The sequence below is a fragment of the Saccopteryx leptura genome, chromosome 4, assembly GCF_036850995.1.
Source record: "Saccopteryx leptura isolate mSacLep1 chromosome 4, mSacLep1_pri_phased_curated, whole genome shotgun sequence".
Lineage (NCBI taxonomy): Eukaryota > Metazoa > Chordata > Mammalia > Chiroptera > Emballonuridae > Saccopteryx > Saccopteryx leptura.
The window spans coordinates 27,711,221-27,733,553 of NC_089506.1; the positions used below are offsets into that span (position 1 = coordinate 27,711,221).

General features: G+C 42.8%; 1 protein-coding gene across 6 annotated transcripts in view; it reads left to right on the plus strand.

The window, feature by feature from the left end:
- UNC5D (unc-5 netrin receptor D) overlaps nt 1-22,333 on the plus strand; it is a 524,296-nt gene that overhangs the window by 446,794 nt on the left and 55,169 nt on the right. For all 6 annotated transcript variants that reach the window (XM_066380315.1, XM_066380316.1, XM_066380317.1 and 3 more), the window contains 2 exons: nt 2,582-2,959; nt 9,188-9,272. In XM_066380315.1, coding sequence (XP_066236412.1) covers nt 2,582-2,959; nt 9,188-9,272 — 463 coding nt within the window. The remainder of the gene's footprint in view (nt 1-2,581; nt 2,960-9,187; nt 9,273-22,333) is intronic.

Here is a 22,333-nt window from a genome sequence, read left to right on the forward strand (position 1 = left end):
GAACTATATATCCATTAAATAAGACAGCGGTATCTTTGACCATAGTACTTAAAAATGGAGGAAAGGTAGTGGTCTGCGTGTTCCATGTACAAGTGCAGAGTCTTTGAAGTCACATAGACGAGTCCAGAATTGCTGTATGGCCAGTGACTCAGTCATTTTCTCCGAGTCTCAATTACAGCTGTAGAATAGAAAACTAATATCCACCTCAGAGGTGACCCACCTGTGAGGTGTAATATACCTGGAATGACAGGAGCTAGAAGCCCTTTGCCTAAGGAAGCTGCTTAATAAAGGCAGTGAATAGTGTTCAGGAAGGGAATGCGTTCCCTCTTGCCTTGGTTCAGGATGCTACTGTGTTCCATAGAGCCCCAGGCAGCAGGCGAGAGGGTGGCTCACTTGGAGAAGGCTGACTGGAATAAGCTGAAACACATCTCCTTCCTCTTGGGCTTCCCCCAAAGCCCATGTGTATAGCAAATCTCTGAGAAAATATGTAGCCTTTTGCAACTTACTTTATCATTTTTTTTTAAACCAGGAATGTCACAAAACCAGTGATATAAGCAAAAATTCTTTATTAAAATTCCACTCTACCCTATATTCATGTGGTGACACCTCCCATTGGTGCTCACTGGTTCTCCCCTCCACTGTCTTAGAGACATCCCTTCCTGAGCAGATGCAGTCAGAGCCCAGGAAGGTGCCAGCGAGACGTTAAATAGGATGGTACACTTAGAACCGACCAGGAACTTCGTAGAAAGGATTTCCAGAGGGAAACTTGGGGGCGACCTGGTGATTGCCCCTGATCAGATTTGAATCAAGTTGGCAGCCAACTTTAGTCAGCTGTGGACTCTACCATACGTCCCTATTGTTCCAGAGATGGGCAAAAGCAAGTTTACATTGTAAGTACAAGGAATGGTGTTTGTTCTTGTATTATTTGTTAATTGTCCAGCTGTTTGTTTGCACTGCAACTGTAAACCTACTTTTGTCCACCCCTGTAAAATCACATTTTCCATTTAAGTGCATAAGTTAGGCTTTAGTCTAACTCTAGGAAATGTTTTTTGCTTCATGGCTTTACATAAGTAAGGGATGGGGTGGGGGTGGGGGGGGTGTCTTTTAAGAGTAGCCAGAAATTAAGCTTCAGAAGGTGAGGCCTTGAGATAAAATAACTACGAGACTCCAGGATACGATTTTTCAGGTCTCAGGGGAAGTGCCTGTTCCCAGTTATTTTGAGACGTTTGATGGATCTTAAGTCCCGCTTCTTGCCTGGGAAAACCATCAACAGGAGCAAGGCTGGTGCCTGTAGAGTTCAGTGCAGTTCTGTGAAAAAGCACAGCTCCTTGACTGCGCCTGTGTCTTTAGTACAAGTGTCTCAAACATGAAAACAATGCACCACCTAGAAGCCTTCAGATCCATGAGGTTATCTCATCTCGTTTTGAACCCCTTCCTCTACGATGCTGGCTTCTCAGAGCATTAGAACAAGGGGTGGGGAAAGTCAGGATTACAGATTTCCTGCTGGGGTTGCTACAAATTATGAAAATGGAAAAACAATAGAGGCTAATATACTATGGCCTGGAATTGCAACATTTTCACAATATCATGCTTTAAATATTTCTGTCAGGCCCGAAAGGAAAATTGTTTAATATGGTTTGGGTTTCAATTTGAGATGTCACATTGACGGACTGATATGGGTGGGAGGTTTGGGACTGAGGGTTATTTTGTTATTTACTAATAAATGAGATTACTTCATCACAAGAAAATATCACAGCATTTTGTTTTACTATTTGGCTTAGAAAAAAAAAATGGTAAGCCGCAACAAATGAGAAAGTCCAATTTTTCATGTTTCTGTAAAGATTGTTTGGGTTTTTTCCCCCATTGGTTGTGAGACAGAAAGGAAACCATTCTAAGCTGTTCTTCACGTAGAATGTTTCTCCCTATCCCCGCGTGGTGCCTCCTTTCTCTCTCAGAGTGACATATGCGTTATTAGATCAAATTGGATGCTTGGACATGGAGCGATGCGTGAGGTCCCCTGACCCTTTGGCTCCGAGGACACATCATTTCCTCCCCCAGCTCCAGAAGCTGCCCAGAATTTCCCACGAGATGCGTGGGCACCGACACAGCATCGGTTATAAACCGTACCTAGCCACCCTGCTTTGTCATCGCTTGCCATTTAAAATGAACAGATGTTATTTTTGCTCCAAACTGGATTATAAAACATTTTTCCTCTCTCTCTCTTTTTTTTTTAAGTTTCTCTTTGCCAGTAAAAAATCACATAAACAAAAAATACCTGATAGAGTGCCCAAAAAATACTTGTTTTCAAAAGATCGTGGGTAAGGAATTCTGGAAAGTGAATGGTTTTGGTCCGTGGCACACAGAGAGGTGCCTGGGAAAGCCCGATTCCTAGAGTCCAAGGCTCTGGTCCCTGAGGACCAGCCTAACAGCTGCACTGGATGCTTGGGGTGTCCCTGACGCCTGGCTCGGACAGGGGCTGTGGGCAGTACACAAGCTGCTCTGCCATTAATGGAAGCAGATAGAAAAGGGTAACTGGGATGCCTTTTAGTTTCTGGGTGACAGAGCCATCTTTGTTTACCAGGTAACTCCCTGCTCTTGAATTCCTCCATGCAACCAGACCTGACAGTGAGTCGAACATACAGTGGTCCCATCTGTCTACAAGACCCTCTGGACAAGGAACTCATGACGGAGTCTTCACTCTTCAACCCTTTGTCAGACATCAAAGTCAAAGTTCAGAGCTCATTCATGGTTTCGCTGGGAGTGTCCGAGCGAGCTGAGTACCGTGGCAAGAACCATCCCGGGACTTTTCCCCATGGAAACAACCGCAGCTTCAGTACTATGCATCCCAGAAATAAAACACCGTACCTCCAAAATCTGTCGTCGCTCCCCACAAGGACAGAACTGAGGACAACTGGTGTTTTTGGCCACTTAGGAGGACGCTTAGTAATGCCAAATACAGGTGGGTGGTAAGTGTGTGTTTGCGTATTTTCTAGCATTTACTTAAACGTTTTGTATTTGTGCAGTTACGTCCCACCAGATTAACTTTTCAGACGCTTGCCATCCCCTTCTCAGAGCTAGAAACACTGTGGCTCCAGCAGTCTACGGGCAGTGCAGAGCGAACCAGAGCCAACACTAGACTGGCCTTTGCGATCTTCATCCCGTCATGAACGGAACAGTCCACTGGAGGCTGTGTTAGAGTTGACCGCCTCATTTGTGCAAAAGATTTGGGTGGTCCCTAGAGTTTAAACCCCTTTGAAATATATTTCCTAAAACTAATCAGGAAACACTGAAAACCAATGCTTTGACCTGACTGGAAAACACCATGTTTATAGCTGGGCATGGTTTATAGACTAGTAGGCAATTTAGTGAGATGACACTCAGAGTTGAACTTCCTCTAACTAACTTATTAAACGCTGCCAACATCCACAGACCTTGCTGTAATGTTCCCTGAAGATGAGCAATGATGATGGATCCTTTTTGACTAAAAACTACCGTTCTAAGGTTATATCCTAAGTACACTTGGTTCTTAAGGACGTTTTCCTCCTTTTGGTTGGATGTTTTGACAAGGATAGTTAAGGTGTACAGCCAGATCACTTCAAAAATGCCATTCTCTCTATGAATTACTCTTCAAAGTTGCCATCTAAGACCTAACTGGATGACAGAAGTGGGTAACCTCACCTCTGGTTTCGAGGCAAAGCGAAACAGGTAGTGCTCTGAATCATAATCATTTCTGGCTACCACAAGGAAACAGAGTGCCCTAGATCTGCCAGTTCTACGGAACAACAGGTCAGCACTGAGTCAGGACCTTCATGGCCTCGTCGGCCTTATCTCTAGAGGAGAGCGAGCCTACCTCTCTAAGTGAAACATTTTATCTTATAAAATGAACTCTGTGATAGGATTAGTCTGATGCTACCATTCCTGCTAACTGATCCTTTGCTACCTTAGCGACTTGCGACTGCTGTTTGTTTCAACTTGATGAATAGTCTTGTTCTTCTATATCAGTTGCTTTCTTAAAAAACTCCATTGCAGGCCTTGAATGCAGCCCTAATGTTGATTTTGTTTTCTGAACTTCCAAATTCTCTCAATTTTCCTTGGTCAGTGTTTTAGGACACAGAAAAGATCTTTGTTTAAATATATATGCATGTCATTATATGATTGTCAATGTGTGAGGCAACCCTCTCTGGTGACATTGGCTGATAGACCAATGTGAAATTGAGTAAGTCACCATAATTACAAAGTTTCATTTTTGTAAGAATCTTATGAACTGAAAGTGTGGGTTCTGGAAAAAGAAAACTTTTTCCAGATATGCAAATCCTGTCCTTTCAAAAAGAGTAGGATGGCCTGACTAGGTAGTGGCATAGTGGATAGAGCATCAAAATGGGACACGGAGAGGCCTGACCTGTGGTGGCGCAGTGGATAAAGCATCGACCTGGAAATGCTGAGGTCGCCGGTTCGAAACCCTGGGCTTGCCTGGGTCAAGGCACATATAGGAGTTGATGCTTCCTGCTCCTCCCTCCTTCTCTCTCTCTCTCCTTTCTAAAATGAATAAAAAATAAAAAAACAAAAAACGTACTCTTTTAAAAAAGAAATGGGACACAGAGAACCCAGGTTCAAAACCCCAAGGTCACCAGCTTGAGCACGGGCTCATCTGGTTTGAGCAAGGTTCATCACCTTGAGCCCAAGGCCACTGACTTGAGCAAGGGGTCACTCAGTCTGCTGTAGCCCCCCTGGTCAAAGCACATATGAGATAGCAATCAATGAACAACTAAGGTGCTGCAACAAAGAATTGATGCTTCTCATCTCTCTCCCTTCCTGCCTATCTGTCCCTCTCTCTGTCTCTGTCACACACACACAAAAAAGAGTAGAATGTAGTCATCAGAAACATAAGTTGCACAGTGAGTTATTGTGCACTTATCCTATCTCCACATTCTAACCCAGTGCTTGGCACTTAGTGGGCTCTCAATAGTTACTGGTTGAATATTGGCCCACATGTCTCCTTTCCATTCCCACCCTCATTTGTTGGTATGTACTTGTGTGTGTTTATGTGTTTACACTCACATGGAGAATGCCAAGACAAACCCATTCACTGACTATGTTTCTTTAATGTTCATCAAAGACAAAGAAATGAAGTGATGAAACAGATTTTTTTTCTTCCCCTCTGACTTCAGAAGCACTAGTGTTGAAAAGTACAGTCTTTGATAGCATTGTCTCCAATTCCCAAACACTTCCTCTGAAAACATTTCCTAACAAGAAGCCCCACACAAGACAGAAGATGTCCCCCGGGTTCGATTCCCGGCCAGGGCACACAGGAGAAGCGCCCATTTGCTTCTCCACCCCCCACCCCCTCCTTCCTCTCTGTCTCTCTCTTCCCCTCCCGCAGCCAAGGCTCCATTGGAGCAAAAATGGCCCGGGCGCTGGGGATGGCTCTGTGGCCTCTGCCTTAGGCGCTAGAGTGGCTCTGGTCGCAACATGGCGACCCCCAGGATGGGCAGAGCATCGCCCCCTGGTGGGCAGAGCGTCGCCCCCTGGTGGGCAGAGCGTCGCCCCTGGTGGGCGTGCCGGGTGGATCCCGGTCGGGCGCATGTGGGAGTCTGTCAGACTGTCTCTCCCTGTTTCCAGCTTCAGAAAAATGAAAAAATAAATAAATAAATAAATAAATAAATAAATAAATAAATAAAAAAGACAGAAGATGTCCACTAGAAATGAATTTAAGGAAAAATAAGTGTGGAAAGGGAAACATATGCAGTTATTTGCAGAACATAAATGCAAAATATGCCTTGGGGAGCTACATTGTAAAGCAAGGAACTACAATTAAGTTATCCTAGCGCCGGCTGTCCCAGAGTGCTTTGTGGGGCCTGGCAGTGATTTCTCAAAAAGGTTGGGGTGGTCCCCATGCTCTAGAAGTCATTTATTATGCAGAATATGAAACAGGAAACTCAGACAGGTGTTTCTGTTGTCATATCAAATAAAAGGCTGTCAGGGAAGCAGGTGGAATTTGGGAAAGAGTCTATTTTTCCTTAATCAGAGATAGCTGGTGAATGACATATTAAAAATGGATACTTCTCTAGGGGGCCACAGGTATAAAGACTTCCCACAGTGCCTCTCATCCTTCATAAAACATAACTTGTCACCCACACTACCACCCTGCCACAGCTCCTGCCTCTGTTTGACTAGCTTCGGTCTCATGCATACACAATTTGCATGTCTGGCTGGAGGAAGGAAGTATGTTCAAAGGATAATCATATACTTTCTGATTGAAGGAAAAATGAAATAGTGTAAAGCTCCAATGATCCTGTAGATTCAGGCTGAATTTAGGAATATGATGAATAATGTTTCAATCTAAACACAGGGAATTAAGCTGACTTGAAAGGCATGAGATGTGAGATCTACTCTACAAACAGCCCTTTCTTGAAAGACCACGCACATCTTTATTCTGATTTGATCTAAGAGTTGACCATCAGGCCGTTGTGACATATAGAATATACCATCTCTCAAAGCCTGGCCTTTCCTGTTGACTCAGAATTTTGAATCCTATTTATTCATACATTCATGGGGGTTTTTGTTTTGTTTTTAGAGAGAGAGAGAGGTGGGGACAGACAGGAACAAACAGACAGGAAGGGAGAGAGATGAGAAGCATCACTTCTTCGTTGCAGTCCTTTAGTTGTTCATTGATTGCTTTCTTGTATGAGCCTTGACCGGGGGGGTGAGAGGCTCCAGCAGAGCAAGTGACCCCTTGCTCAATTCAGCAACCTTGGGCTTCAAGCCGAAGACCTTTGGGCTCAAGCCAGTAACCGTGGGGTCATGTCTATGATCTCACGCTCAAGGCAGTGACACCATGCTCAAGCTGGTGAGCCCGTGCTCAAGTTGGATGAGCCCGCACTCAAGCTAGCAACCTCAGTGCTTTGAACCCAGGTCCTCAGCATCCCAAGGCCAGTGCTACATCCACTGTACCACCACCTGGTCAAGCATGGTTTGTTTTTTTTGAGACCTGCTCTGTGTCAGGCATTATGATCTGTGTTATTGATGTAGTAAGCCAGTGGTCGGCAAACTCTTTAGTCAACAGAGCCAGATATCAACAGTACAATGTTTGACATTTCTTTTGAGAGCCAAATTTTTTAAACTTAAACTATATAGGTAGGTACATTGTTATTAACTTAATTAGGATCGACTGACACCCCCGCGGGTACCTGCGCGCCCGCATGTGGTATTTTGTGGAAGAGCCATACTCAAGGGGCCAAAGAGCCACATGTGGCTCACGAGCTGTGGTTTGCCAACCACTGTACTAAGCCATTATTACCTTTTTTTTTCCTTACGCACTGTATGGTTTCATTTATATGAACGTTTAGAATAGGCAAACTAATCAACACATAGGAAAGCAAGTAAGTGATCACTTGGACTCACAAAGAACTGATGTCTAAGGGCACGAAGGGACTTCTGTGGCAATGAAAGTGCTCTATATCTTGACTGTGGTGGTTACATGATTATATATTTATCAAAACTCATCCATTTTTACACTTAAAACATGCATTTTATTGTGTGTGGATTTTACCGAACTAAAGGAAACAACAGGAAAGAAAATGTGAGATATAAAGTTATTCTTTTGGGTTCATTGCCTAAGATGGCATTATTGCTTCATAAGAGCCTCCTGTGCCTCTATAGCTAACTAGTAGTGACTTACCGTCTCTTGTCATAATGGCCTAGATAGTCTGAATGAGAGGCGGCAGAGAGAGAGCACTATGTCAGACAGAGAAAGAATACCCAGGTCTAGGGTGTATGTACCCAGTTGACATCCACATGCAATGAGCAGCCTGTGTGTTACAGCTTCTGCTCAACTCAGGGAAGGAGAATGGAGGCCACTTCATCTGGCAGCGACATTTAAGGAAAGATGCGCCATGAGAGGAGGAGCCTGATCAGAGGCCCCCCGAGTATGGCGATCCCGGTCCCCCTGGTGGCATGAAGGTGCTGGATACGAATGGATCCCCTTGCTAAGAAGCTGGAAGCAAGATTAAAACGAGCCCCATTCTTAGTGCTAGTGAAAGATACTGATGATAAGTAGCACGTGACTGAATAATGCTCGTGAATGTGACTCACCAATAACTTGTTTTGCAATGAGTCGTACATTCCTTGATCCCGTGGCAGCGAACAGGCACATAGAGGGCTATCACCAGAGCCTTCCTCCTCTGGCTTCCGGTTATCATCGCAGCCTGAAAGCTTTCTGTGTGATTACATTAGTGCCGATGAAAGGAGGAAAGGTGAGAGCTGCATTATTCAAAGAGGATGCCTTGAGACTTTGTTTCGTAAGGATCTTACTGTGTCTCTATTCCATTTCTTTTTATAAACAAGAAGCTATATTAGAGTGAACCTCTGCCCTCTGGAGATGCTTCTTTCTTGGCCAAAGTGAAATATTTACTTCGCAGCATTCAAGAGGGGGGGGGGGGCATTTCAAATTCCTCGTGCTGTGCCCTCCCTCCCTGCATTACACGATTTTACTGAAGCAAGGCTGTTGAGTGTTTTTAAATTTGATACAGACATGAATATGCTTCAGTCACCTTTAAACCTGACCTTTTCTAGCTTATGTTTCCAAATATAGGGCCACAGAGTGGCTATGCAACAACCGGTAAGGTTCCCAAGCTCATCCGGGCTTTTTCTTTCTCTAGTTTTCTTGAGGACTCCTCTGATCTCTGCCCTAAACTTACTTCAGGATGCAGTTTTATAAGACAGTTTTATACTAGACTCTCGCAAAATGTTACACGGCCCGCACATCATCCCAGATACCTTTTCAGGAAATGAATGGACAGAAACAAGCTAAAGAAACACATTTTTAAATTTTGAAACAGATAAACTGATATAGTGATAAACTCACATATTCTCAGATATGTTTGCCAGTTCAGAACATCCAGGTTTTTAAAGAGAATTTAAAACTAGTAGGAAGACTCTAAGTAAAAATTACTTTGAATACACAGTTGCATGATATGTCCTTCTTTATGTCACTGTGATTAATTAATTAATGGTTTCCCCATTATTATCTTGGACTTCAAACTTTCCAAGGATCAGGATTGCACAAACTGCTGTGAGAAGAAGCCCCCCCCCTTTTTTTTTTTTTGCGAGCGTCAGTAAGATACCCAGCTGAGGTGCTTCAAAATAATTGGAAAATCTGCAAATAACCTCTTGGCTTTTTCTGTTTTAGGAGTGAGTTTACTCATCCCACATGGCGCCATCCCTGAGGAGAATTCTTGGGAGATTTATATGTCCATCAACCAAGGTGAACCCAGGTGAGATGCGGAAAAGGATGATATATATATTAATGACATCTTAACTATGAGATGGAGCTTCTGCAGAAAACCTGAGGTTTTTAAGATCTGTGACTTGCAAAACTAGTGGCTAGAATGAAAGCACCAGTAGCCACACATTTTTAGGGAACTACTAAGTCTGCCTTCTAGACAGCAGACACGCAATGGAAAACAGTGAGTTGGGGAGCAAGCCGTAAGCAGGGCTTCCTCACAAACACTGACTGCCTCCCTTTGTCTTACTCTCAAAAGAAAAAAAATCAGCCCTGGAGGAACTGTTGGGTGCTAGGGATTATAAAAAGTCAGGGAATGGTTGACCTGTGACCTTTTAAGGTCAGCAGAAGACGTGCTATTAGCAGGAGAGACCATTTCTTCGGCAGTTTTTCTCATGTGAACATATGGTCTACGCTTCCATAGCTTTCAGGTCTGACAGATTTCAGTAGCATTAAATTCAATTACATGAGCAAATACAAATCTTGTCACATACTCTTTTTAATGAAAGTTGTTGGTTATTTTCTTCACACAACTATAACATTTGTGGAAATGTTGCCTTCCACCGCCCCAGATAAAGCTGACGCCTCTTTAGAAAGCGATTTCTTTCAGAAACTGGATATATACCTCTGGCATTTTCAGTCTTAACATCTTGGTTATTTTAGAATAGATTTTTGTTGTTAGCAAAGACCACATGAAGGAAACACACTGAAAGGAACAACAGCCAGAGAGACAGATGGTTTGGACAGATTTTGGTAGCTATCTCTGTAAAAGGGCTGGTTGGTGCCCAGTGAGTTTAACTTAACGCGTGTGAGAGGAACGGAGGGGAGGCTCTGCTCCCTGGTGGCTGGCGAGCCTCCGGGAGGATTAGCATGGGAACTAGACTGTGTCAGGATCGCGTGTTCTTTCCTCAGTCCTGAGGAGTGAGAGCCTTGCCCAGCGACCACTGAAAACGTGATCATGTCTAAATAGCTCCACTTCATTAGGGGAAACTAAGGAACAGAATGGTTTGAAGAGCTTATTCAAAATATCAATTAAGCAAACCTAAAAAACAAAAACAAAAAAAAAAAAAGGAGTTCTCTGGCTGAGAATCACCTCTCATTTTATCCTTTTGGTTGATTTATATAAGAAATATTTGTTTAAAATGGAGGTCATGGTCAATTACACATACGCTAGTAAACGCATCATCCTTCAGAGAATCAAGTACTGTCATGCACCATCCAGCGACATTTCGATCAACAGTGGACCACGTATATAACAGTGGTCCCTTCAGATTATAATGGAGTTGAAATGTTCCCGTCCCCGAGGGATGTCACCGCACAGTGCTTCACTCAGGCGCGTGTGGCGATGCTGATGGAAACAAACCCACCTGGCTGCCGGTCATGTAAACCTACCATCTAGGTGCACGCAAGTGCACTCAGGGATGCTAGCACAGGCACAAAAGCGCCTAACGATGCGTTTCTCAGGCCGTACCCCCATCGTGCAGCATAACCTGTGTGAGGTGGAAGGCAGGGCGCCTTGCTGGAACCACGTCCTCCCTCAGACCCTCACCTCTGCGTCCTGCTCCCTTCTTCAGCATCTCCCTCTCAGGCCCATTCCCTGTGCCTTCCGCCTCATGTGAGCACCAGCCGAGGGCGGAAATGGCCACCTGGTTCACAGCTCACCTCAATCTCTCTCTCTTACTGGAAGCTTCTTCTGAGGAAGTCGGAGCTAGAATGTGCAAAAAGACATCAAACATAAAACCGGCCCCAGATATGTGGGAAATATCACTTGGGACATCCTGTAGTTATAAAGGAAAAAATATATAAAAACTCAGCAGAGCCCACAGACCTTGACAGACAGGTTTGGCCTAATGAGGTCACTGCCTGGACCACTGCTATTTTTGCAAGTTCCATGTGCACCAGTGTGGTTTATCCATCTGAATCTGAGGTTGACTTCATTACTGCTGTCTAAGAAGGTGGGCAGAAACAGTTCATCCAAGACTTCACATCTGTGAGGTGTGTGCATTTTTCAATCTGTTAAGCTGACAATAAATTAAAATTGCAGGAAGCGCACGATCTTTTTCATGCTGCTGAAACCTCCCAGGGGCTCCTGTGTCTGAAGAAAATGGCCAGTCCCTGGGCTACTGCCCATCGGCTTCCTTGGCAACCTTCTCTCCCTTCTGAGGAGCTCCAAACTACTTACAAAAACACTCAAAATAGCAAATGTCTTTCTGGATTGTTTTGTTGTTCTGTTTTGGGTTTTTTGTTTGTTTGAGTTTTGTATTTTTTAAAGCTCAGGTTGAATTTTTTCCATCTCTGCCAGGAGGCAGTTTGGATCTGAATTCTCACAGCTTTTAATCCTGTGATTAATCAGGAGAAGGCCATTTAGTGTCACCTTTGCTCCTTAATGCCATTTGAAAATCCATTTTCATTTTACAAAACCCTTCTGCCATTCTGAAGCTGTGCTCAGAGCAAGGCCCGTCCTCCTGGTTCCTGGGGCCAGAATGGAGCTGCTGTTCCCTTCAGCTTTGCCTCTGGAAATGGCGTCCGCCTTAGTTCACAGGTGTGAGAATTGGATTTGCTGACTCCGTCACTTCCACACACAAAGAGTGACGGTGGGATCTTCCAAGCAACATCTTTACGCTGGACTTGAGTTCAGGTCTGCTGAATTTTCCTAGTGATGTTTCATTTCTGTTGCTCCTTTCTGCACTGACCCCTGGGGTAGCAGAGAGATGACTTAGTGGTACTGTTACTGATATATTGATCTGAGTTCTGTACCCGACTCCAAGGGATATGGCTGTGTGGAATGAATCACAGACTTAAAATAACCCCCTGTATTCAAATAGTCTCTGATGGCTGGATGTAGTTTGATATTTTGCTGCGTTTTAAGTGAAGTTGTTTGGTGTCTGAATGTCTCTTGGGGGAGCCACTTTGTATCTTCCAGTAAGTGGCATGGTGTCACTTTCCTTCCTCAATGCCCCTGCTCTGTCTACACTTTCAGACTTGAACAATCATCCTAATGCATCTTTTCCAACCTCTTTTAGCCATCTGGACCTTTGGGTTGGTTATAATGCTTAGGAAATGATCTCTGTTGACTTTTCGTACATATACACATATGAAATGGTTTGCTGGAAGGGGAATATACATCCTTGGATAAGTAATAACTGCTTGCCTTTGTTTTAGTGTCATTTTGCAAAGTGCTCTCACATACATTTGACTCATTTAATCTACACAGTAAGAGGAGGATTTCATACCAATTTTAGAGATGTGGGGGAAAATCTAAAAATAAAATGGTTCCAAGAAGCGAAGCTGCTTTCCAAGGCATGCCCCTCACCAGCTGCACTGAGATTTGCCTTCAGAGCCTCTGGCTCCAGTTCCGATGCTCATGGACTAAAAGATGCCACCTCTCCTTGATGTTGGAGACTTGAAGGAAACAGCTTTCTGATGCTCTGTTCCAACTCCCGGCCCCTGTAAAAAGGCCTCCACTGGAATAGCTCAGTAAGAGCACAGAGAAATAGGCAAGGCAGGATCAAGTTGAACTTCTCTTAGGAGTGCATGGGGTCAATTGCTGTTGTTAGATTATATTATAGAGTTGAGAGAAGAAAGGTTAGAAGCCAGTCTCACTCCAGTGCTGAATCTTACCAGACAGGTTAGGAAACATTTGAGGTCAGTGGCTAAGAGTGTGATCTCAGGCATCAGAGGCCCTGGGTTCAGATCTAAGTTTCCCTGCTATTACCTGTGTGACCTTAGGTAACCTAATGAAACTCTTTAACACTGTGTTCTTATCTGAAAAACAATAGTAGGTTTCTAACTTACAGGGATACTGTGGGATTGCATGATACAAAGTAATACAACAACCTCTGGAAGATAAATAAGAAAACCTAATTGATATATTTATATGTGATAAAGCATCTACAGTGTAGCCTTTAACCTTCATATTATCCTAATTTTTATTGATTTGTAGATTAAGACCAAGAAAAGTTAGGACTGCTTAATTTAGGCTGTAGCAGAATGGAGCACCAAAGCCAGATTTTCTGTCCTATAATGTAGTTGTAAACTATATCACACTGCCCAATTTAGGCTTAATTAGGCATATTATTCTTGAATTCAGTAAGGCATGCTTGATGAGGGACAGGGGTTATGCTTAGTAGTAGAAATACGTCATGAAACAAACAGAGAGGGACCCGGATTTGGGAAGACAGTGATAACTTTCTGATTCAATGTGGAATTACACTGCCAGCAAATGTCACAGAAAGCAATGGAAAACAGAGAAGGACTCCTTAACCTAATCTGGGACAAACTTCAGAAGGAATGGCAGGGAGGGTGGCTTCCAGGAGATGTCACCTGTGCTGAATCTAAAAGATCAGTAGAAACTAGCCAGACAAAGCAAAGTATAAAGGACTAGACGAGCTCCAGGATTTATAGTATATAGTATAAGGTGCGGTTGGGGGAAGAGTCTTTAAGAGTGGTTAAATCCGGGCATTTTCCCCTGGTTTGAAGTCATTGATGCCAAAATATTGCCTTAATTAGCTCTCTTCCAACTCTACTCCAGGACTTTCCATGGAACAAAGCGCTGGGTTTCAAGTGGTGCCCGTGAACAGGAACTAGCACAGCCTCACAGAAATGCAACTGCATGAAATTGGGGGTGGAGGGGGCAGAGTATTTGTGGTGAGAAGCTCTTGGGGTCCTCCTGGATCAAGGGTATTTAATTAGCCAGCTCATGCCAAACATGGCCTCCTGTATTACAGACCCCTTTGGAGGGCAGGAAACTGGCATTAATCATCCCCCAAAAGCCTGTCTCTATGCCCAAACTTAATTAGAAAGCATTTGGGTCTTTTTTTTTTTTTTAATTTTTTCAGGAACTTTTGGCATGGGGCAATACTTCTTTATGTGCTCTAACCAGGTTTTAATATTTTTAAAATAAAATAAAATTAAGGTATTTAAACAGGATCAAAAAAAATCAATCGTTTCATATCAGAAATTCCTCCACAATATAAGAGTAAGAAAGTGGTATGATGGTAGCACAGTCTTTCCGACTCTCGTGTGCACCCCTCCCCACCCCTTGGTTGGAGAGGAAAGAACTGGACCAGAAAATTATTATATGGAGCTTTCTTCTGAGAAGCAATAAAATGAAACCAAAGGCAAACATTCATTTCTTTTTCCAATTACATTGTCATGTGGATATTCCTGACCAAATGCTTAGACTAGAATTGGAAATGTAAGTAATCATATTGAAGAATGTACAAAAAGACACGTATTTTAGAATTTGGGCTCAGCCCAGAGGGATAGTTCAACCACTTTTTTTCTTTTTCCTATCAAACGAGTATATCTGAGGGTAAGGACTGGGATGGTAGACACAGCGGTGTTATGAAACTTTTAACTTTTTCAGGGCACCTTGGTGGTGCAGTGGCTTTAACAGCAAAGCAGGAGATAAGACCAAAGACTAGAATAACAGAAAAGAGTAGCTATGGGAAATGGAAGAGAGTAGATAGAGTTTCATCCCCAGGAATGGGCTTACAATTAAACACTGTAGGGTAAGCTACTCTGTGGCGTGGCTTCATGTGGGTTTTCCTTCATGGTAGCAAGAACTCACACAGAAACAACATTATAAACACACACACACACACACACACACACACACACACACACACACACACGCGCGCGCGCGCTTCCTCACATGTCGTCCCTAACAGAGGATTTAAGCTCTCAGGAATGTCCTTAGACTATTTTGGAGAACCACATTTCTAGAAGAATAAAAGGAATCATGGATACATATGGCCAATGTGTTGTGAGAATGAAGTTTTAATAAAACAAATATGTTTGTAAACTACTTTTTATGGCAAGCAGACATTTGAAGTCATTCTACAACCTCCAATCCCAGTAAAAAATGCCATTGTATACACTTTTCCTGGGATTTTGGGAGCTCTGATTTCTTAGAAGGGAAGAAACCCTGGCACCAGGCTACTGGACTTAGTATAGTATTCTGTCAAAACCTTGCCTCTTGAGCTCAAAATAATAGTTTCTACGTTTGGCTCTCCCCTGCCACCGGGTCAGGACACTGCTACGGGGAGAAAACCTGGCTGAAACCGTGTGAGTTGATCTATATCCATTAGCCTCCTTCAGCGTACAGGACTTCTGCACTGTTCCCTCCCACTAGCCCCCAGCACAGACAAACTCTGCATTTTCTCACTGCAGAGAGGTTGTGGACTTCTGGAGCAGTTCTCACAACTGATATTGTGAGCTCAGCTCTATCAATGACTACTAAGTACCAAATGTATTCGGTCCTGTGGACCAAGAAAAATAGGCTCCCTGACATGAAGTTGATTGTTTCTGGTGGAGGAGCTGGTTGGAGGATATAGGTTGTTCAGACAGAGCAGGAGGATGTGTGGGACACAGCACACTTGTTCTGTAGTCCTGAGATTGACAAACTCAGAACTGATTTTTTTTTTAAAAAGTACCCCAGCTTTTCAGTTTCAGATATTCCCAGCTGTAATCCAAGGCTAATACTCCCGCCTCTCTACAGAAGCTTTTGAGAAGCATCATGTCATCAGCATGGGCCCTAGCATTTTCCACCCACTCACACACCACACCTTCTGTTTTCCTATGGATATAAGAAATGGGACTTGAAGAGACAAAAAGAGAAGCCGTGTTTTGCAGGAGTACAGGTATGAAAAATGGCCTGACCTGTGGTGGTGCAGTGGACAAAGCATCCACCTGGCACACTGAGGTTGCTGGTTCGAAACCCTGGGCTTGCCTGGCCAAGGCACATACAATAAGCAGTCAGTGAACAACTAAAGTGAAACAACTATGAGTTGATACTTCTCACCACCCCCTACTCCTCTGTTTGTAAAATTAATTAATATAATCTTTATTTATTTTTTATTATTATTTATTTTTAGCAAGAGAGTAGAGGGACAGAAAGGTACAGACAGACAGGGAGAGAGATGAGAAGCATCAACTCATAGTTGCAGCACCTTAGTTGTTCATTGATTGCTTTCTCATAAGTGCCTTGACCGGGGGGCTCCAGCCGAGTGACCCCATGCTCAATCCAGCAACCTTGGGCTTCAAGCCAGCAAACATGGGGTCATGTCTATGATCCCACACTCAAGCCAGCAACCCTGCGCTCAAGCTGGATGAGCCCACACTCACCAGAGACTCCAGGGTTTCGAACTTGGGTCTTCTGTGTCCCAGGCTGATGTTCTATCCACTGTGACACTGCCTGGTCAGCCGATAAAATCTTTTAAAAAGAAAAAAAAAAGACTGTCCCTTCCTTCACCAAAACCAAAAAAAAAAAAAAAAAAAAAAAACACCCCAAGAGAATTACTCAAAAATCTGGGTCGCCTATAGGAATTTCTCATTGTTTATCCATCTATTGGCTTTTTCCTTGCTCTCAGAGAACAGGAAAAGAAAAGGCGTGGAGATGAGAGATCATACTGCTCAAGCCAAGGAGAGAAGGGCAAAGAGCCCTTTCCTAATTTGCAGCTTCCCAGGAGGTAGAGAAGATGAAGCCTGGCCAGGAGTTGCATAAGAGAGACTGAAACCAGGTTTTCCAGGGACCACCTCAGTGTGAGGTAGAGAGACTTAGAGAGCAGGGGCGAGACGCTATCAGACGGGGGCCAGTTGGCAGATGTAACAGAAACCCACGAGGAACTACAGATGCTTGGGGGCAACTGTTTGCAGTCTAGTCCCTTGCACCCTCTGTCAGCGAGGCCTTTTAGAGTCACCAGCCATCGGTACTGAATCCATTAAGGAACTTGATCCTCTTGCCATAGGAAGAAGGAAGGAGATGATGTATGTTTTCCTTCTCTCTCCTTCCTATCACAATGCCATCGGGGTAAGCTCAACCTGCTCCCTCCTCTCCAGAACAAGCTTCGAGAGCCTTGTGTGTGTATGTACTAATATGCGTGTTCATGATCTTGTGTCTGTGTGCCTGGGTACTGGGGCTTAGGGATGGATTTTGAATCAAATGTAAGATAAAAGTTTCAAAATAAATAAATATGAATCCTAAAAATAATTTTAATAACTAGATGTTACTGAAAAGTTATTGAATGACAATACAATGCTGCCATAGGGGGTTCCACGATTGTTAGCAATTACTAGGAAATTAGATACTTGATACCATAATAGATGAAGTCCCAGACGCAAACCCAGTTACTCAGATGAACAGTGCTATTGCATGGTGATTCATGTGGTGACGAATGTTAACCAGGATGAACCCTGTCCAAAGGCTCAGAGAAGTTTCAGAGAAAAAGTGACACTTGACTTAAAAACTGAAAGACAGAGCAAAAGGCACTCTAATCAAAGAGAACAGAACATGCAAAGGCACAGAGGAATAAATACCATCACATGTGTTAGAACCAAGCAAATCAGAACAGAGTGTGAAATGAAGAGTGAAACTGGGGACATTGAAATTTACCTGAGGGTAAGCATTGATGAGGCTTAAGATTCAGAAGACCTCGGCATGTTTACGTTTTAGATGTATTCTCTGCTACTTCATCGCCATTGCCACTAGCCAAGGTCAAGTCTTCACTCTATCATACCCTCCTTGTCAGCACAGAGAAAATCTGCCTCCTGGTGCCTAGCAGTCATTAACAGTGCCTCTTTTCACCCTCGAATGTATCTCAATTTGTATAATGTTTTAGTCACTCTACTTTTGAACATCCTTGTCTCTAGTTGTCAGTATTTTGAATCCTTTTTCTAATCCTCAGTTGGCTGTCAGTGGGGAGTTTTGAGAGCGACTTGGGAAGGAACTTAGCAAGCTTGGTTGTGGTGGTGATGGTGGTGGTGGTGGTGTGTGTGTAAGGAGATAAAGGAGTTGATAATTCCCAGAATTCTGACTTGGGAACTGATGGTTAATTAGTAGAGAGAGATTTGCCAGCTGAAGTTCACCTGAGAGTTGTGATAATAGTAGCTCTGGGAGCAACTCCAGGTTTCTTTCCATGGCATGAAGACAGCTCTTTGACTTACAAGAAAATAGACAGGAGAAGAATTGATTCAAGAATAAGTGATAGGCAAAAGTAATATTTATAACCAAGAAAAAAAGGCAACGGCTGAATGGAAATCCCATGTCAAGCTGTTGGCCACAGCGTGTGGCAGCAGTACTATGTGGAGCAAAATGTCACAATATCGGGCAGAGACTAAGCCTGCCTGCTTCATACAGGGTCAAATGATCTGCCTGCCTTTGTTTTCTGTGCCTTCCTAGCTGAGTAAGAATCTCCATATCTTGGAGCCCACTGAACTGAACTGATAATGTAAGTAACTTGTCGGGAAAGTACTGCAGACTTGGTCATTGGCATCATGTGAGAAATAAAGAATTATCAGAAGTGAGTTGACCTTATAGAATAAGAACACAGGGATTCAGAAGGCCTGTGTTTCAATATGCCTTGTCACTTATAGCCTAAATGTCTTTGAGCAAGTCATTTCCTTTCTCTAGATCTCAATTCTATCATCTACAAATTTTGTCTATAATTCAATGAACTCCAGGATTTTGATGAGGACAATAAAGGGACTTAATGTATGAGAAGCCCTGTGCAAACTATAAAGTGCCATATAAATGCTATGTTTTAATACTACTTTCTCTATCATATTTTGTAAATTACACAGATAAACTCGCTAAAGTCCATGGAATTTGATTTAGTTCTGTGCCAATGATGCAAAAGAATTTATGATCTTTCCTTTTGACTGCTACCACATTCCTAGACTCAGGAAAGACTGATTCAGTGCTAGAACACATATTACCTGTTTATTCTAAAATCAAGAGCCCTCAATGGGATAAAGATAGTCTATTCAATAAATGGTGTTGGGAAGATTGAACAGACGCATGCAAAAATTGAAACCAGACCACCTTCTTGTATCATGCACAAGAATAAACTCAAAATGGATGAAAGACTTAAAGGTTAGACTAGAAACCATAAAAATCCTAGAAGAAAACAGTAAAATCTCAGACATTTCTCTTAGAAATATTTTCTTCTGATATATTGCCTTGGGCAAGGGAAACAAAAGAAAAATAAATGAATGGGACTACATCAAACCAAAAACAAAGGACACCATCAACAAAATGAAAAGACAACCCACTGAATGGAAGAACATATTTTCTAATACATCTGATAATAGATTAATATTCAAAATTTATAAAGAACTTACACAACTCAATGCCAAAAACAAACCAAGCAAACAAATCAATTAAAAAATAGGCAAAGGACTTTAGAATAGACACTTCCTCAAAGAAGACATTCAGGTGGCCAGTAGACATATGGAAAGATGCTCAACATCACCAATCACCAGAGGAATGCCAATTAAACCACAATAAGATACCACCTCACACCTGTCAGAATGGCTATCATCAATAAATCAATAAGCTACAAGTGTTGGAGAGGACATGGAGAAAAGAAAACCCCCTTGCGCTGTTGGTGGGAATGCAGATTGGTGCAGCCACTGTGGTAAGTAATATGGACTTACCTCAAAAAAAAGGAACTGCCTTATGACTCAGCAGTCCCACTTCTGGGAATTTATCTGAAGAAACCTGAAACACTATTTTGAAAGCAAATAGGCACTTCTATGTTCATTATAGTGTTACTTTACAATAACCAAGATTTGGAAGCAGCCCAAGTCTCCATCAGTAGATGAGTGGATTAAAATGCTGTAGTACAGATATACAAAGGAATACTATTCGGCCAAAAAAAAAAAAGAAGGAAATCTTACCCTTTGCGACAGCATGGATGGACCTAGAAGGGATTATGCTAAATAAAATAAACCAGTCAGAGAAAAACAAGTACCATATGATTTCACTTACATGTGAATCTAATGGACTAACAATAGAAACAGACTCATAGATAGGTAACAGAATGACAGCTGTCAGAGGAGAAGGGGGTTGCCAGGCTGGGTGAAAAAGGTGAAAGGATTAGGCAAAAAACTCATAAACACACACACACACAGACACTCACACAAAATTAATATAATTAACATGAATTAAAAAGTGTCAGCATATATCACAAAGAGAAAGTTTTATTAAAGAAAATGTTCATCTGAACACCACCTAAAATGACTGGCAAACACAGGTTTTTCACTCTCTTAGCTGACCTAGTGCCCTCCCTTCTCACTGTCCAACAAAGATATCATAAGTCTGTGAAGTGGCATGTGAACAAGCAGGTGCCTGCTAATCCCCAAACTCTTTACCCCAGAAAGGAAACCCCATTAGTCTAATTTGGGTTTTGTCTAGTAAACCCACCCTGATTCACTACTAGTCTTCATGATTGAGAACAACCTAGAACCATAAAGATGTTGTAGACACATATAAGAAGAGTAGTTCTTTTTAGAATAAATGCTTTGTAATCTTAAGAAATAATAATAAATTAAAATAAAGAGCCTTGCAATGATGCCAAGGACAACCTGCATCAATTCCCCCGAGTCGACCTCTGTTTCTCTTAACATTCTGGCCTATGATTTATTCTTTAGCGGTGGAGTGTATGAGTCCAACAAAGGACTCTAGGTGAGCTGGTGTTAGATTTAGATCAATGAATGATGACCAGTCACGTGGGCAGGTGGCTTATGCCACCTTGAACAAGCTTTGACCCTGCCCACTTTGTCAGGCTTTCCTTGCTAGATAGTGAGGGATGGAAATGAACCAATTATTCCTGTCACTATTTCTGTTCAGTAGTCAGTCATGGATTTGAATCCCGTTTGCTGCTTTGAGTATTACAGTTTTTTATTGGAAGAGTCACACTGATGTTCCCTGCGTATCCCTTTGAGGAGCCCTGGCATTAATTAACTCTGTGTCAGGCACAGGGATTACTGAGGAGGAAGGGTACTCCCCAAGTCACACACAAAGGGCTCTTGCTGCTAGTGTAAGAGGAGTAAATTGCTGCCTTTTCAGAAACACATTAATTCTTGCAGGCTACCAGGGCCATGCGGTGTAATAAAAGGGGCAATTTATCAAATGGTATCTTAATGGCCTAGAAGGGTTAATGCACCTTTAGCTGAAGATTGTGCTCTTCTTCCTCCACAGTAAAATCATGATGGTTTCTTGACAAAGTCATTTAGGTTGGAATATAATGCTATTGCTCCCACAAAGGGAAGAGAGGAAGAGAGAGAGGGAGAAGAAGAAAAGTGCAGGAGGGATCCTCACATTGCCATTTTATGATCTGTTTTTTGGGGGGAAGAATTCCTCCATACCATGCTCCTTATTGCCCTTCCACATCACACCCCCTTGGTCCACAAACAGACACGCATAAATAAAAATTGCCTTCATTTTAATCAAAGTGCATGCGAAGCCCCCATGCACTTGCAATGTGAAGTGATTGGAGTGGTCCAGAGGAGTCTTTAATTAAAGATGCCATTGATTAGATAACAATGGTTTGTTAATGTCATTAATAGATCTGAAGAAAAAGAGCTCCTTAATTCAATAAGAGGAAAGTCACTGGTTTGTGAGTTTAATTGCACATTGTAAAGGAACAACACCACATATGGTAATTATTTTTATTTGTTTGTGCCATCTCTTTAATGCCCATGCTGGAAGTAGAAATAACGTGTCCTATTAAGATATTTAATATACATCATCCTTTCCACTTCAGTTAGTTATTGCCTAATAAACATGCTGGGAGAAGACCCCAGCCACGCCGGGGCTGCCCTCTGTGTTGTCCGACACAATCCCCACAACCCTTCCATCCTGGATGGTCAACCTCCTGACCCCCTTGGTTATAATCATGACAAACCCTAATAACTTCCAGGACTTTCTAAAGCTGTATGCAGAAATGGGGCATCGCCCCGGAAATTATGGTGGGGTGCTGGCTGCCGAAGCAATGACGACAACACAAAGGTCAGCCCCCACCTCGGTTCGATCGTAAGGTATCTGGGAGAAAACCCTGGAGCAGGAGGCAGAGTACCGGGGTCTCTAGGTTCTGACTGAAAGTGAGCGAGCCATGAGAAGCCTGCTGGTGGACAGAAGACTGCACACCCCTACCCGCAAAGAAGTTCACATGCTAATTCCTCAAGATATGGAAATATGTTACAGTACATGGCAAAAGGGACTTTGCTGATGGGATTAAGGTTAAGCGGCACCTTGAGAAGAGGGCATGA